Genomic DNA, 15,043 nt, shown 5'->3' with positions numbered 1-15,043 from the left:
AGTGAGGGCCCGGGGACTGTCCACAGTGGTGCTGGGGCAGAGGGAGCTTGCACAGGGCACCGGGGTCAGGAAGGCTGCCAGGGCTGCGGGGTCACAGCACAAGTGTGGGAAGCCAGGCTCACCGGCTGCCTGGAGGGCTCCCTGGCGGAGGGTGAAGGGGTCACCAGCTGCGTATGACTGCAGACCCCCCAGGGCCACGCGGGAAAGCAGACTGTGTGGCCGTGAGCCCTGGCTCCTCTCCAGAGGTCGAGGAGGAGGACCTCGGTCCCAGTGCTGTGTCCCTGTCGAGCTGACTCTGGAGGACGGCCATTTGTCACCTCCAGGGAGCCTGCCACTGAGGGAGCATTTCCAGGGCACTTTCCTCAGGATAAGTATCCTGAGATTTGAAAAGAACGTAGTGCTTACATCAAATACTAGAAAAGGGTTCTGAATGGACCATTAAGAAGTGACGAGCACCTGAGAGACAGGCAGGCTTGGCCTGGCTGAGTGTGACAGTGCACACCGTCAGAACGTCACAGGCTACCCATTCGAGCGCACACTTATTTCACTTGTCGGTTAAGGTAAACCCAGTGTAAACCCACATTCTCCCCCACGTGATCCCGGGGCACTCCCAGAGCCGAAGGACCCCAGAGGACATTCTCTGGCCTTTCCACAGCAGCCGAGGCAGGTGGGGAGTTGCACCTGGTGACCCAGGGCCACAGCCATGGACGTTAGCTGCCTCTGCAGGTCAGCCTCACCCCTGGGACATTGGCGGCTGGCAGCACCCCATCCTGCAAAGCCTTCAGGTTGTCTGTTTTTCTTCCAAATGTAAAGAAGTCTATCATAATCCACGCAATTATGAGGAATCACAGTGTCTACGTTTCACCAGCATCCTCACCACCCTTCTCTTCAGCTCCTCCATATACACACTTTAAAACTCAGAAAGCAAAGCTTCCAAGGAGAGCAAGTCAGAGGAGGGAGAGCGTGTTTGGGCTCATGGTTCCAGAGCTTCAGTCCGTGGGGGGCGTGGTCATCACCAGGATAAAAGGGTGGGGTGGAGCGTTGGTGCGGAGGGGAGAGAGGGCGCAGCGGAGGAGCCCGCTAAGCTCTCAGGACAACCAGGCAGCAGAGAGAGAGGAAGGGCCCCAGGGAACAAGAAGGCTTCCGGGACACGCCCCAGCCACCACCTCCTGCAGCCACCTGCCGCTGCTCACAGGTGCCACGGCGAGTCCCCATTCAAGCCAGGATGGACGATTAGATCGCAGCTCTCACAGTCCAGACATCCACCTCTGAATATCCCTGCATTAGCAGGAGCTTTTGGGGGAGGACTCATGTCCACAGCCAAACAGCTGTGTTCCCCAGAAGCACTTTAATACTCCACAGTCGGCCTTCTTTTTTTTTTCCTACCGGGGACTGATCCCAGGGGCACTAACCACTGAGCCACATTCCCAGTCTTTTTTTATATTTTATTTAGAGACAGGGTCTTGCTGAGTTGCTTAGAGCCTCACTAAGTTGCTGAGGCTGGCTTTGAGCTTGTGATCCTCCTGCCTCTGCCTCCTGAGCCACCAGGATTACAGGTACGGCCACCTGGTCCAGCTCACAATCGTCCTTATTACAGGCTGTGAACAAACTTGAAGGAAATGTCAAGGGTCTTGGGTATTTTAACTCTCTTGTGTCCCATCTTAGAATGAAAGCCAAAACCTATAAAAAGGTACGTGTGAAAAAGACCAGCTATACAGTTCAAACTAAAAAGTACCAAACAGATTATAGAGATATATTTAAAAAAATCTTTCCCTGAAATTAGTTGTCATTTATTCTGACTGTTATGCATGTAAAGAAAAACGCCAGGGGCCGAGGATGTAGCTTAGTGGCAGAGCAGTTGCCTGGCATTCTCCAGACCTGAGTTCCATTCTCAGCACTGAAAAAGAAAAAGAAAAATGTTAACTCATGTACTAGTGTATGAAAACAACAATTGTCTTGTTTAATGTGCATTTGTTCGATTTCAGTAAATCACAGGTGAATATACATTCTTCCTTTCCCAGTTATGCGCAGGAAGTTGTTAAGCTATCCAGGAGCGTGGGGACTTGCTTGTGGGCCAGCCCGATGTCAGATGCATTCACTCAGTTTTGTCATGTAGACCTACGACTCTGCTTTTTCCTTGGAAAAATGTCAATTTTTGAATGGATGGAAGGAATAGTGGCCGCTGCTTATTGATGACTTTCTAGATGTAAGTAACTAATTAAAGACTGTCTATAAACTTGCTTTCGCTCCTTCAGCAATCCTAAAAGTAATTACTGTGCCAATCAGTACACTCACTTGAGGTTCTTGGGGTTCCAGCGATGTGTCCAACACCACGGCACTTGTGATTCTTGGAATACAGATAGAAGTGAGCTCTGTACAACACACAAACTCACACTCCTACGCTCTTCAAATGCTACTGGGAGCACCACTAGGATCCACACTGATAGTATTGTTCACATGATTAGGTTGTAGAGAGAACTGGGAATTCCCATTTTCCCCTGGTTAAATCCATATTGCTGTAGTCACCTTGTACATACAATATTCCATTTATTCATGAATGCATTAAAATATGTATTCTGTGTTTATTCTTTGCAATGTGATATATTTAGTAGCAAAATGAGCCTGATTGTGTCCACCCAAAGTGACTATAACAAAGAGTCTGTCCCATTTGAAGACTATTTTTCTGTATTTAATTTCCAAATATCTCCTTCTAAAAACATCTTATTGATGAATGTCAATCACACAGAATGGCGTGTTTCATTGTGGCATGGTCAGACATGCACACAGTAGGATTTTGCTCAATTTAGCCCTCCAGAACCTCCTTGTACTCTCCACCTTGCTCCCCAACCCCTTCGTCTGCCCTACTGTCTCCATCCTGTTTCCATGGGGTTCCTTTGTGCCTCTCTTGCTGTAGTGTCCCCACACAGGAGAAAACATGGCATTTGCCTTTCTGAGTTTGGCTGATTCCACTTAACACAATGGTCTCCAGTTCCATTTGTTTTCCTGCAAACTCCATGATTTCATTCTTCTTCGTGGGTAGGTAAAACTCCATTTTGTTTATATACCAGATTTCCTTTACCTAGTCATCTGTTGACAGACACCTGGCCTTGTTCCATGTATTGTGAATTGTGCTGCAATACATGCGGGTATTCATGTATTTCCCAAGTGAGATGTCTTTGATTCTTTAGATAAATAACCAAGGAGTGGTGCAGTGGGATCATACGGGAGGCCCGTTTTTAGTTTTTTGAGGAACCTCAGTACTGATTCCCACAGAGGCTGCACCAATTTACATCCCCCCAACAGTGTAGAAGAGTTCTTCACACAAGTCATAGCATGTATTGTTGCTTGCATGCAGGTGTGTGGCACTTCTGTGTCTTGCACCCTGTGTGTCTTGCACTCTGTGTCTTGCACTCTGTGTCTTGCACTCTGTGTCTTGCACTCTGTGTGTCTGTACTCTGTGTGTCTTGCACTCTGTCTTGCACTCTGTGTCTTGCACTCTGTGTGTCTTGTACTTCTGTGTCTTGTATGACTATGTCTTGCACTCTGTGTGTCTTGCACTGTGTCTTGCACTCTGTGTGTCTTGCACTTCTGTGTCTTGCAGTCTGTGTGTCTTGCACTTCTGTGCCTTGCACTTCTGTGTCTTGCACTCTGTGCATCTTGCACTATGTGTCTTGCACTTCTGTGTCTTGCACTCTGTGTGTCTTGCACTTCTGTGTGTCTTGCACTCTGTGCATCTTGCATTCTGTGTGTCTTGCACTCTGTGTCTTGCACTCTGTGTGTCTTGCATTCTGTGTCTTGCACTCTGTGTGTCTTGCACTTCTGTGTGTCTTGCACTCTGTGCATCTTGCAATGTGTCTTGCATTCTGTGTGTCTTGCACTCTGTGTCTTGCACTCTGTGTGTCTTGCATTCTGTGTCTTGCACTCTGTGTGTCTTGCACTTCTGTGTGTCTTGCACTCTGTGCATCTTGCAATGTGTCTTGCATTCTGTGTGTCTTGCACTCTGTGTCTTGCACTCTGTGTGTCTTGCATTCTGTGTGTCTTGCACTCTGTGTCTTGCACTCTGTGTGTCTTGCATTCTGTGTCTTGCACTCTGTGCTTCTTTACTCTGTGTCTTGTACTCTGTGTGTCTTGCACTTCTGTGTCATGCACTCTGTGTCTTGCATTTTGTGTGTCTTGCACTCTGTGTGTCTTGCACTCTGTGTCTTGCACTTCTGTGTCTTGCATTCTGTGTCGTGCACTCTGTGTCTTGCACTCTGTGTCTTGCATTCTGTGTCTTGCACTCTGTGTGTCTTGCACTTCTGTGTGTTGCACTCTGTGTGTCTTGCACTTCTGTGTGTTGCACTCTGTGTGTCTTGCACTTCTGTGTGTTGCACTCTGTGTGTCTTGCACTTCTGTGTGTCTTGCACTCTGTGCGTCTTGCACTCTGTGTCTTGCATTCTGTGTGTCTTGCACTTCTGTGTGTCTTGCACTCTGTGCGTCTTGCACTCTGTGTCTTGCATTCTGTGTGTCTTGCACTTCTGTGTGTCTTGCACTCTGTGTCTTGCACATCTGTCTTGCACTCTGTGTGTCTTGCACTGTGTCTTTCATTTCTGTGTCTTGCATTCTGTGTCGTTCACTCTGTGTCTTGCACTCTGTCTTGCACTCTGTGTCTTGCACTCTGTGTGTCTTGCATTCTGTGTGTCTTGCACTCTGTGTGTCTTACACTCTGTGTCTTGTACTTCTGCGTGTCTTGCACTTCTGTGTCTTGCACTCTGTTTGTCTTGCACTTCTGTGTGTCTTGCACTCTGTGCGTCTTGCACTCTGTGTCTTGCATTCTGTGTGGTTTGCACTCTGTGCGTCTTGCACTCTGTGTCTTGCACTTCTGTGGTTTGCACTCTGTGTGTCTTGCACTTCTGTGTCTTGCACTTTGTGTGCCTTGCACATCTGTGACTTGCACTTTGTGCATTTGGCCTTCACTGAGCTGTTTGTGAGGACTGACAGTGGAGCTTTTGTCTCTGTGGCCAACTCATCCTACTGCTGTCTCATCCGTGAAATTCTGCTCTGTGACTCACCGACTTAACCAGCACTTCCTCTGGTGACAGGGATTGGCTGCTCCTCTTTGGGACACCTGCAGCCGGTGGTGTGAGCACTACAGCAGTCGCCTTGCGGCACACATCTGGATGCATTTGCCAGAGAGTAGAACAGCAGGACCCCAAGTTCTCTGAACACTGGTTTGGAAAAAGAAGGTTATTCAATTCTATGTAAGGAATGGAGATTAAGAGAACTTATAATAAAACTTAGATAACATTATGAACTAAATAAACAAATATTAAATTTTAAATTAGCATCAAATAACTAACCAGATTCATAAAATTTCTGCATATAGGTGAAAATACCACCTGAAGAAATATTAATATTGCTGAGAAAAATGAATTAAATGGCAACTAATGGTGAAATGTATTTTGCTTGTCAACTATACAAGAAATTTAAAGGGGAAATTTCCCCAACTTACCTGCTAAATTGATTCAGAACACACGGTCCTCCATTAAGTTCCTGTCAGTGTGTCTGTGTGTGTGTGTGTGTGTGTGTGTGTGTGTGCGTGCGTACATGCTACAGAACTTGCAATGATGTCAAAGACAAAAGCAACTCAAAAAGACTTCATTTTTCCAGTTTTCTTCCAATTCCACAAATAAAATTGTGCTATAGAATAACAGAACTTACTTAAAATGTGATAATTAAGTGATTATTGTTGAACAAATACAGGTCAATAAAGCAGAACAGGGCAACCACAATAGAACTCACGCCCTGATCTCTGGTTTAAGACGAGAGGGCTGTGAGCAAGCCCTTGTCTTTTTGAGGAAAGCTGCCAATTGAATTGAATATTCAAACACATGAAAAGAGACCTATTTTTATAGCAAAAGTAAATGTAAAAGATGAACCCAGGTGACTTTATATCTAAAGATTGAAGTGAAATAATAATTTCAAGAAGATAATGTAGGCAAACATTTTCAGGGCTTGAGAGCAGAAGTACTTTATAGGTGGGAAAAATCCCTCAGTTCACCAAGTATGAAGAAAAATATCAATAAACTGAAGAAAGATTTACTTTAAAATGCACAATTGAAGTGCAAGCAGCTGAAACCAGCTGGAATAGCCCCAAGCTACACTGTGAAAAATCTCTGATACCTAGATAATGTCCCCAAGCTCAGCAAACAAGCCCAATCATCTTAAAGTGTCAGTTCGCAGCACTGTTAGTAATGGTTTGGAAAGGTCCTCAGCCTCAGCAGACAGGAGCCAAGTCCAAATTATGTCCATCGTCACTTACTACTTCAAATTCAGCAGGTCTCAAGTTAAAAAGAGAAGGCAACACCTGCTGTTCCGTACGTAAGGGAAACTCTCTTGCCGCTGGTTGGCATGGCCTTTAGAGAATACATTTCTGTGTTTTCCAAAAACTTAAACACCATCCTCTACGGCCTGCCAATTTCACTCCGAGGCATAGTTGCCCCCAAATTCACATAAAAATATTTACTAAACACTTGTACAAGTGTGTCTGGGGAGCCTCATTTCTACCATCACCAACATGAAAATGAGTCTAACTTCGACTAACAGCAGAACAGAATGAACAGGTAACTTTGCACCAAATACAGTGTTTAAAAATGGAAGGTACATATCACATGGATGAATCTCACAAATATGATTTTGGGGAAAATAAAATGAAGAAAATTGACACATGCTGCAGGTCCCGTTTATGCGTACTCCAACCTGTACAGGGAAAACCGAATGGAAATGTCAGCTGGCCAGTGCATTAGAGACGACAGAGCTCTCAGAGACGCTCTCTTCCCTGCTCCGCAGGGACCACCAAGGACAGGGCCAGGGTGGGCAGCCTGGCCTGGCACACCTTGGGGTGAGCAGGAACACGCAGCAACAGGTTCAGGGGTGCGGGTCTCGTCAAGAGGGCTTGAGAAAAGTCGTGGGTGCTGGGCACTCAGTGTGCGGTGACTTTGGAAGGGTTCATGGTTCCTGCAGTCTTTTTAAATTATTATTTTGATCCATTGTACATAAGTGGGGTACAACTTTCATTTCTCTACTTGTACACGAAGTAGAGTCACACTGTTTGTGTAATTATACGTGTACATAGGGTGATGATGTTTGTCTCAGTCCATTATCTTTATTCCCCCCACCCCACCCCTCATTTTCCTCTACACAATTCAAACCTTCCTCCATTCTTGCCTTACCCACACTCTCCATTATGTATCAGCATCCACTTATCAGAGAAATCATTTGGCCTTTGATTTTGGAGAATTGGTTTATTTCATTTAGCATAATATTCTCCAACTCCATCCATTTACCTGCAAATGCCATAATTTTATTCTTCTTTATGGCTGAATAATATTCCATTGTGTATATATACCACAGTTTCTTTATGCATTCATCTATTGAAGGGCATCTAGGTTGGTTCCACAATCTAGCTCTTGTGAATTGGGCTGCTGTGAACATTGATGTGACTACATCACTGTAGTATGCAGATTTTAAGTCCTTAGGGTATAGGCCAAGGAGTGGGATAGTTGGGTCAAATGGTGGTTCATTACAACCTTCCTTTTCTAAGGAATCTCCACACTGCAACCCTACCAGCAATGTATGAGTGTACCTTTTTCCCCTACATCCTCACCAACACTTATAGTTGCTTGTATTCTTGATAATCGCTATTCTAATTGGGGAGAGATGGAACCTTAGGGTAGTTTTGATTTGCATTTCTCTCATTACTAGGGATGTTGAACATTTTTTCATATATCTGTTACTTGCTTGTAGATCTTCTGTGAAGCAGTGAAGTGTCTGCCCATTTCCTTTGCCCATTTATTGATTGAGTTATTCGTATTCTTGGTGTAAAGTTTTTTGAGTTCTTTATAGATTCTGGAGATGAGTGCTCTATCTGAAGTGTGTGTGGCAAAGATTTTCTCCCACTCTGCAGGCTCTCTCTTCACAGTGTTGATAGTTTTCTTTGCTGAGAAAAAGCTTTTTAGTTTGAATCCATCCCATTTGTTGATTCCTGCTGTTATTTCCTGAGGCAGGAGCAATTCCAAGGTGAGGGATCTCCTCATATCCCACCAACAGGGAAGGCGCAGGAGACCAAGGCTAACGCAGCAACTGGTTTTGGGATGACAGCCGGGAGTGCGCTTGGTCGGTGCTCTGAGGCTGGGCACAGTGCCTGGGTCCCCCTGCTCTGACCCCATTACTGAGGGTCTTGTGCTTTTCCCAGCCTCTCATGGTCAACAGATGTCCTGTGTGTGATGCTGACATGACTTCATTTCCTGCTGATGCTGCAACACTGAACGCACCCTTGGTGACTTCAACAATCCAAGTATGCTGCCTTCCTTCTGGAAGACAGAGGTCGAGATCGAGGTCAGGGAGGTTAACATCACGGCTGCCTCCTGCTGGAAGCCCGTGGGCCGAAGGGTCCTCTCGCCATCCCTCCGTCCGGAGGCCCCTAGTGCTGCGGCCCTGGCGCCCTGTCTCCAGCTGCGACGTCAGCGGTATTGGGCCAACTCCTCACTCAGGCATTTCGGCCATCCTCTCTCCTGCCCGCCTCTTACTTTTAACATCCTTCTCCTTAGTTGGACTGACCTGTATAATTCATATTTGAGAATCAGCCTATTAGAAGATTTAATTCTGTCTGCAACCTTTTCTTGGCCAGGCAGCCTAACACGCTGACCGATTCCTGAGGTTGCTGCATGGACGTCTTTGTGAGGCCATTTTCTGCCTAGCATCTGCTAGCCTACTGACATTATGTTAAGCTCTGCGATTTTAAAAGAAAACCAAGGCCAGTTCCTGGCAAGACCGAATCTCGATGGCTTGTCCTCCCTCAGCTCTGCATGCCTGAGCTGTGTCGTCTAGTGACGAGTGTTCCCTTTTCTCACCTAGGCGATCTGCATCATAGGCGAGTTCCCTCTGGCATAATGATCTCACTATAGCATTATGATTCTTTCACTTTATTCATTTGTCTCTTTCAATAAAATTAAAATGGAAATAACTTCAATAGCTATTTTAAACATATTACAAATATTTCACAAGAAATAAGAAAACTTGACTTTAAATGTAGACTGTCCCCACGTGCTTGATCGATCACCTTCTGAATCTGGTTGGGATTGGCCACTTTGGTCAGTCAATGTCCCCTGACAGGAGACACCTGGCTGTGTGCCTCTCCCCAGTGCTGCTGCTGTTACAATGGATTTTGTTGCACAGACACAGAGATGCAAATATACAAATAAAATAAAACTTTCATAGACACAAAAAATCAGCACATGCAGTTTAGTGTTGATTCTCTCAACTTTAGCTGAAAAAGGGAAAAAGTAGCTGAGTTCTACCCTGGGCTTCATTTCTAGTTTTTTACAACGCTGGTCTCAGTGGTTCACTTTTTAATTTTCCCTTCTATTGAAATTCAGAAAAGAAACCTAACTTCACTCATTGACGTGTTTTAAAATCAAGATCCTTTCCACGAATGCTTATTCACATTTCCCTCTGACTCTCTGTTATTGAATGACTCAAAGTTTTCTGAAGCAGACATAGAAGGTCAGAATCCTGGACTCTTGAAAACACTCCTGAAATTCAAGCCGCTCTGGCCCCTGAAGTGTGGCACCCTGATGCTCTGGCTGATGAGACGGTGCTTCCGGCCCCAGCAGGTGCCAGGCCACACCCCCGAGCAGGGCAGGGCACTGATATAGGCCCCTGGACACAGCGGCAGCAGGTGGCTCCTGCGGCCAGAGGGGCGGCAGCCATGCTTCTCACAGGGGATGCAGACGCAGCCCGCTGCAGCCACTTTCCCCTCACGCGGGTAAGTCTTGCCAATCCTAGCGCTCCATGCTTACCAGTGTGACAGTGTCCTCCGAGCTGTCCTGTCACCCCCCGGAGAGCTGGAGTGTGTGCTAGCTGGTGCTCCCCAGCCTGGTTCTCCTCACAACCTGCCGCTTCTGTCAAATAACTGATCTGTATGGTACCATTAGTTACGGGAAATGCTGATGGTTTCTCTCAGGGAACTGGGTAAGGAACTTACCATTTGAATATCAAAGTTGGGCAATGAGTTTGAAAAACTATAGAAAGGAAAATTACAGGCACTGTCTTGATGTTTCTGTGATTACCCAAAAACTGGTTTAAAAGGAAAACAGGGCAGGGGTCTATCTGCCTCCTCACAGCACTGCAAAGACCTGGGAAAAGCCACCATGTCACATCGCTCTGAGGAAAAGCCAGGGGAGCAGAGGGAAGAAGGTAGGTAGGAAATCTCTGACTCCGCGAAGACACAGAAGAAAGGACAAGGACCTCTCCAATGCTGGGACTTGAGCTTCCTTTCCCGCTTTCAATGGCGTCTAGTATTTCACTTGCAGGAGGAGTTGATGCTGTTTTACTCATTTCAACGATACTTTGTATCCATGATCATTGTTTCAGAAATGAATCCCAAATAATCCTATTTGCAGAGCTTTGCAAATATTTTAACTAGTGTCGACTTACTTCATTTGTGTAATATGAATATACAAATAGTAATTTTAGTAAAGTCAACCATTATCATTTCTTCCAAAAATAACTACCTGCTATTCATTTTCTTATTTGGAAGATTCAATTGATCTCTCCTTGAATTTAAATGCTATAGTATGCTGAATAGAAAATTAGATTTGTAATGGCAAATCACATTGATACACTTATTTTACCTTTAAAAAGCATATACAAATCCCCTATCCCCATTGAAAAATTAAGGGGTAATGATTTTAAATTCAAAATGATTTAAACACAAGTAGAAACTTTGTAATAAGAAAGTGTATTTTCTGAACTAAAATTTTATGGTGGTTGTTGAATTTATTCTCTGAAAACACATGAACTTCTCATCAAGTGATATCACCTTATTCCAGTAAAAGCTCTCACATCTGCTGTAAAAGTCCATTAAACTCATATGTTAATGCTCAGCAAAGTGTGTGAAAGTGCCCAGGTGGCCACAGATGTGTGCGTGAATAAGCAAACGTGCTGCACACAGCCGGTGGGGCATCAGTGACCCTCGAGGAGGAGGGAAGTCTGACCCGGGAAGCAGCACCCTGCACCCGAGTCGGGGTCAGGGTCAGCAGGAAGTGCAACAGACGAGGCTGGATTGACTTCACCCAAGTGGACTTCCTTGAGTGGACCAGTTCACAGGGGGAGAGAGAAGGAGGCTGCTGGTGGCAGGGAAGGAGGAACGGGGCTCTCTCTGATGGCGTATGGTTTCGTTTGGGGAGATGAGAAGCCTTTTCGAGATGGATACTGGTGAGAGTTGTGCCAACATGTGAATGTACCTAATGTCACTGTGTTACTGCCACCTAAACATGTGTAGTGCAGTGCAACAGATTAAAGGAACTGGTCCCACACCCCACAGTTACCTAATGGCAGCATGATCTCTACACAGGTAAAGCTTGGTCGATCTTGAACAATGAGAGGCTGTGGGAGTGAAGAATGGGTTGGGGGTCCCTTCAGCCTTCTGAGAACCATGGCCGGGCTATTCACGTGGTCACCAGGGGCAGGGCGCATGCTTCAGACACAGGGCTGTGCAGGTCACAGGGGCTGGCAGATGAAGACATATTGGACAGAGCAGTGTCTCTCTGGGGTGGAGTGAGCCCTCTCTGGTGTCCTCTCAAGTCACCACTAGCACTTGGACTTAGGATGGGTCATGGTGCTCCCGAAGAGATGGACACCCTCTGCCATGTGAGGATGATGAAGTGGGCAGCACCCCTGAGGATGGACTAGTAGCCACATCTGTCCGGTACTGGGCTTCTTTATCCAGTTCTGGCAGCAGCAGATTGAATGCAAAAATTGGTTTAAAGATTTAGATTCTGTGGGGAATGAGGAAGAAGTTAATGTTTCTCCACAGTTCACTGCCCGTTAGCCAGTAAATAGTGCATTTTTGTTACTGCCAGGGACGATACCAAAACCCTGTTGAGGGATTCATGAAAGTGTGCATTGAGCAACAGAGCTCTGCACTGATGAATGAAATCCCATAACCCGGATTATGTCAAGTGTAAACCCTAAAGTAACGAAGGTACTACCAACTTGAGTTATGCTTCTGTCTGCAGACTCTTCTCTCTTTTCGATCTGAGAAGGTAAGTCCTCCAGTTTTAGAAAAGGGCTTTCCAGAGGAGTCAGTGTTGGGGAAAATGATGTGAATTTGGTAGTTTAGCCAATTTTTATGTGTTATAGATTAAGAATCTTCATAAGTAAGTTCATCATGTTTATGAAACTAAAATATTGACAATTCACATTTTAAGAGTACTGCTTGTGCATGGCACCGCTAAAGCACCAGTATGAACAACACACACGAACCACTTCCTGCTCACCCACTTACCCGGGGACCAAGTCACAAAAAAGCCTCTCTTGCATGTCAGTTGCAACTACTCAAGAATTTGTATTTACTGTGCCAATTAATCACACTCAACCTATAAGGCATTTATCATGTGAAACTTGGAAATGAGAAATAAAAACTTGAGGTTAATTTTATCTCAGTTTAAACATGCTGAAAGAGTAGATGAAGGAACTGAAATAGGTTTCATTTGCACCCAAGCAATTTTTTAGAAGACTGTAAGTCACATGGGGCATTTTACATAATGAAGCTCTCTCCTGCTTCTCCTGGCAGGGTCTCTTCTGTGTGAGACCATGGGAAGTGGGAACGCCACGTCAGATTTCATTCTCCTAGGACTCTTGGACCACTCCAGAGCCCACCAGCTTCTCTTTGGGATGGTTCTGATAATAGCTTTCACCTCCCTAGTGGGCAATGTCCTGATGATTCTCCTGATTTATCGGGACCTCTGGCTCCACACGCCCATGTACTTCCTCCTGAGCCAACTGTCCCTCATGGACGCCATGCTGGTTTCCACCACTGTGCCCAAGATGGCTGCTGACTACTTGACGGGGAGCAGGTCCATCTCCCCTACTGGCTGTGGCTTGCAGATCTTCTTCCTCCTCACTCTGGGAGGTGGAGAGTGCTTCCTCCTAGCAGCCATGTCCTATGACCGCTATGTGGCTGTATGCCACCCACTGCGCTATCCCACTCTCATGAGCTGGCCACTGTGTCTGAGGATGACCTCGGGGTCCTGGTTCCTGGGAGCAGCTGACGGCCTGATGCAGGCTGTTACTGCCCTGAGCTTCCCGTTTTGCAGTGGGCGTGAGATAGACCATTTCTTCTGTGAGGCCCCCACGCTCGTGCGCTTGGCCTGTGCTGACACGTCTGTCTTTCAGGACGTCATGTACGTCTGCTGTGTGCTGATGCTCCTAGTGCCCAGCTGCCTCATCCTGACGTCCTACGGTCTCATCCTGGCTGCCGTCCTCCACATGCGCTCCACAGAAGCCCGCAAGAAGGCCTTTGCCACCTGCTCCTCACATTTGGCGGTGGTAGGGCTCTTTTATGGAGCTGCCATTTTTATCTACATGAGACCCAAATCCTTCAGGTCAGCTAACCACGATAAGGTGGTGTCTGCCTTCTACACCATCCTCACCCCGATGTTGAACCCCCTCATCTACAGTCTGAGGAACAGCGAGGTCAAGGGGGCCCTGAGAAAGTGTGTGGCCAGTGTGTGGCCTTGATGTTTTATTAATAGTGTGCACATTTCTCCCAGTTTTCATGGTTGTGCAGAGCTAGTCTGTGTAATTGAAAGGAAAGTCATCATCTCCCACGATGCCTCCTTGTTCATGGGAGATATGGTCCAAGGTGCACAGTGGATACCTAAGAGGACAGAGCCTCTCTGTGAATGCTTTGTTTATCTAGCTGACCTCTGATGGGCTGTGGCCATAACTTTTGCAACCTGAGGTTCCAGAGCAAAAGTAGCACACATTTCTTTTTCCTTCTTTGCAATTTCACATATATATTTGTTCTTAGCAAAGATCTTTGCAACCTCCACCTATAATTCTTTTCTCATTCATTATTAATGGAGAAGGTTCATCTTTTCAGGTCAGGATGAAGCAGATTATATCAGATTCTACACTTATTGATTTTATATTTCTGGATTTTCAGTTTTAGTTTTTCTGTTTGTAGTAGATTTCAGGTAACATAGTCTATGATGCACAAAAACCAGAGATAAGGGGGAACTACTGAATTCATGTGGCTCTGTATATCTGCTTTTTTTTCTGTTTTACTTTATCAGTAAACCTTTATGCTTTAATGAATTTTTACTCAAAGAGAGAATTCACTATTCCAGCAATATGAGGACTATTAGTGTTTGTTTCCAACCTAGGTAACTTTTTAAGCAGTAGGATGCTCACAGCCCAGCCTTTTCTTTCAAGCAGTTTCAATAAATACTAGCTGTATAGTCGGCACGGTTATCCAGAGAGACCACATCCACCAGCCTCCAAGGTCCCTGGCCCCACCAGTGAGGTACCGGCCCCAAGTACCACCACCGGTCTGCTCTTTATTCCCACCCTTTGGTTTGGCCTGTCCTATACCTTCTCATCTGTGGAGACCCACATCCCGTGTTCTCCTCCCAGTTCAATATGCTTGTGAAGATTCCCCTGCAATTCTGCTTTCACCAGGTCTTCACCCTCTTAAATTCCTACAGGTCTTCTATTGTCTACAATCCCGCAATTTGTTAGCCCAGGCTCTTTGGATGGACTTCTAGACTATGTTCAGTTTGGATCTGTTGTAATTAAAGGTCCTTTAGTGGGATCATAAGTTGTTTTATTTTTATTATTTTGGCAGTTGGATGGTGAACTTTTCATTGAATTGGTCTCTAAAAGAGGTTGTTAATATTACATTTCCACCAGCCCAGGGTTCAAGGTTCCACTGCTTCTGTTGTTAACAGACATTTCTTATTTTAGAATTTCTAGTGAGTGTGGTAGCAACTGATTTTGTGTTTAGCTTATCTTCCCCTAATGGCTATTAATGTTGAGCATTTTTGTAAATTTTTCATTAGTTTACTGCCTATTTTGTTTCTTATTTTATTAATTGGGTGTCATTAATCATGGAAAAAAATAATAAAACATGTAGTCTACCCAATTAACCCAACTTGGGAGCTCATTCATAGACCATACATGACATTTAAAAGGCTATATGGAATTTAGTATTAAATGG

At 45.4% G+C, this 15,043-nt stretch overlaps 1 protein-coding gene across 1 annotated transcript; it reads left to right on the top strand.

Moving 5' to 3' along the window:
• The first annotated feature begins 12,636 nt into the window (after positions 1 to 12,636).
• LOC124973419 (olfactory receptor 2T8-like) lies at positions 12,637 to 13,800 on the top strand. Its single transcript, XM_047537358.1, has one exon. It carries the CDS (start codon positions 12,637 to 12,639, stop codon positions 13,561 to 13,563), a length of 927 nt encoding a protein of 308 aa, XP_047393314.1. The 3' UTR covers positions 13,564 to 13,800.
• The last annotated feature ends 1,243 nt before the right edge of the window (positions 13,801 to 15,043 follow it).

This window comes from Sciurus carolinensis, assembly GCF_902686445.1.
Source record: "Sciurus carolinensis chromosome 19 unlocalized genomic scaffold, mSciCar1.2 SUPER_34, whole genome shotgun sequence".
In the NCBI taxonomy this organism is placed as follows: domain Eukaryota; kingdom Metazoa; phylum Chordata; class Mammalia; order Rodentia; family Sciuridae; genus Sciurus; species Sciurus carolinensis.
Note: the sequence above shows the minus strand (reverse complement) of the source record. Positions and strands in the feature narration are given on the sequence as shown.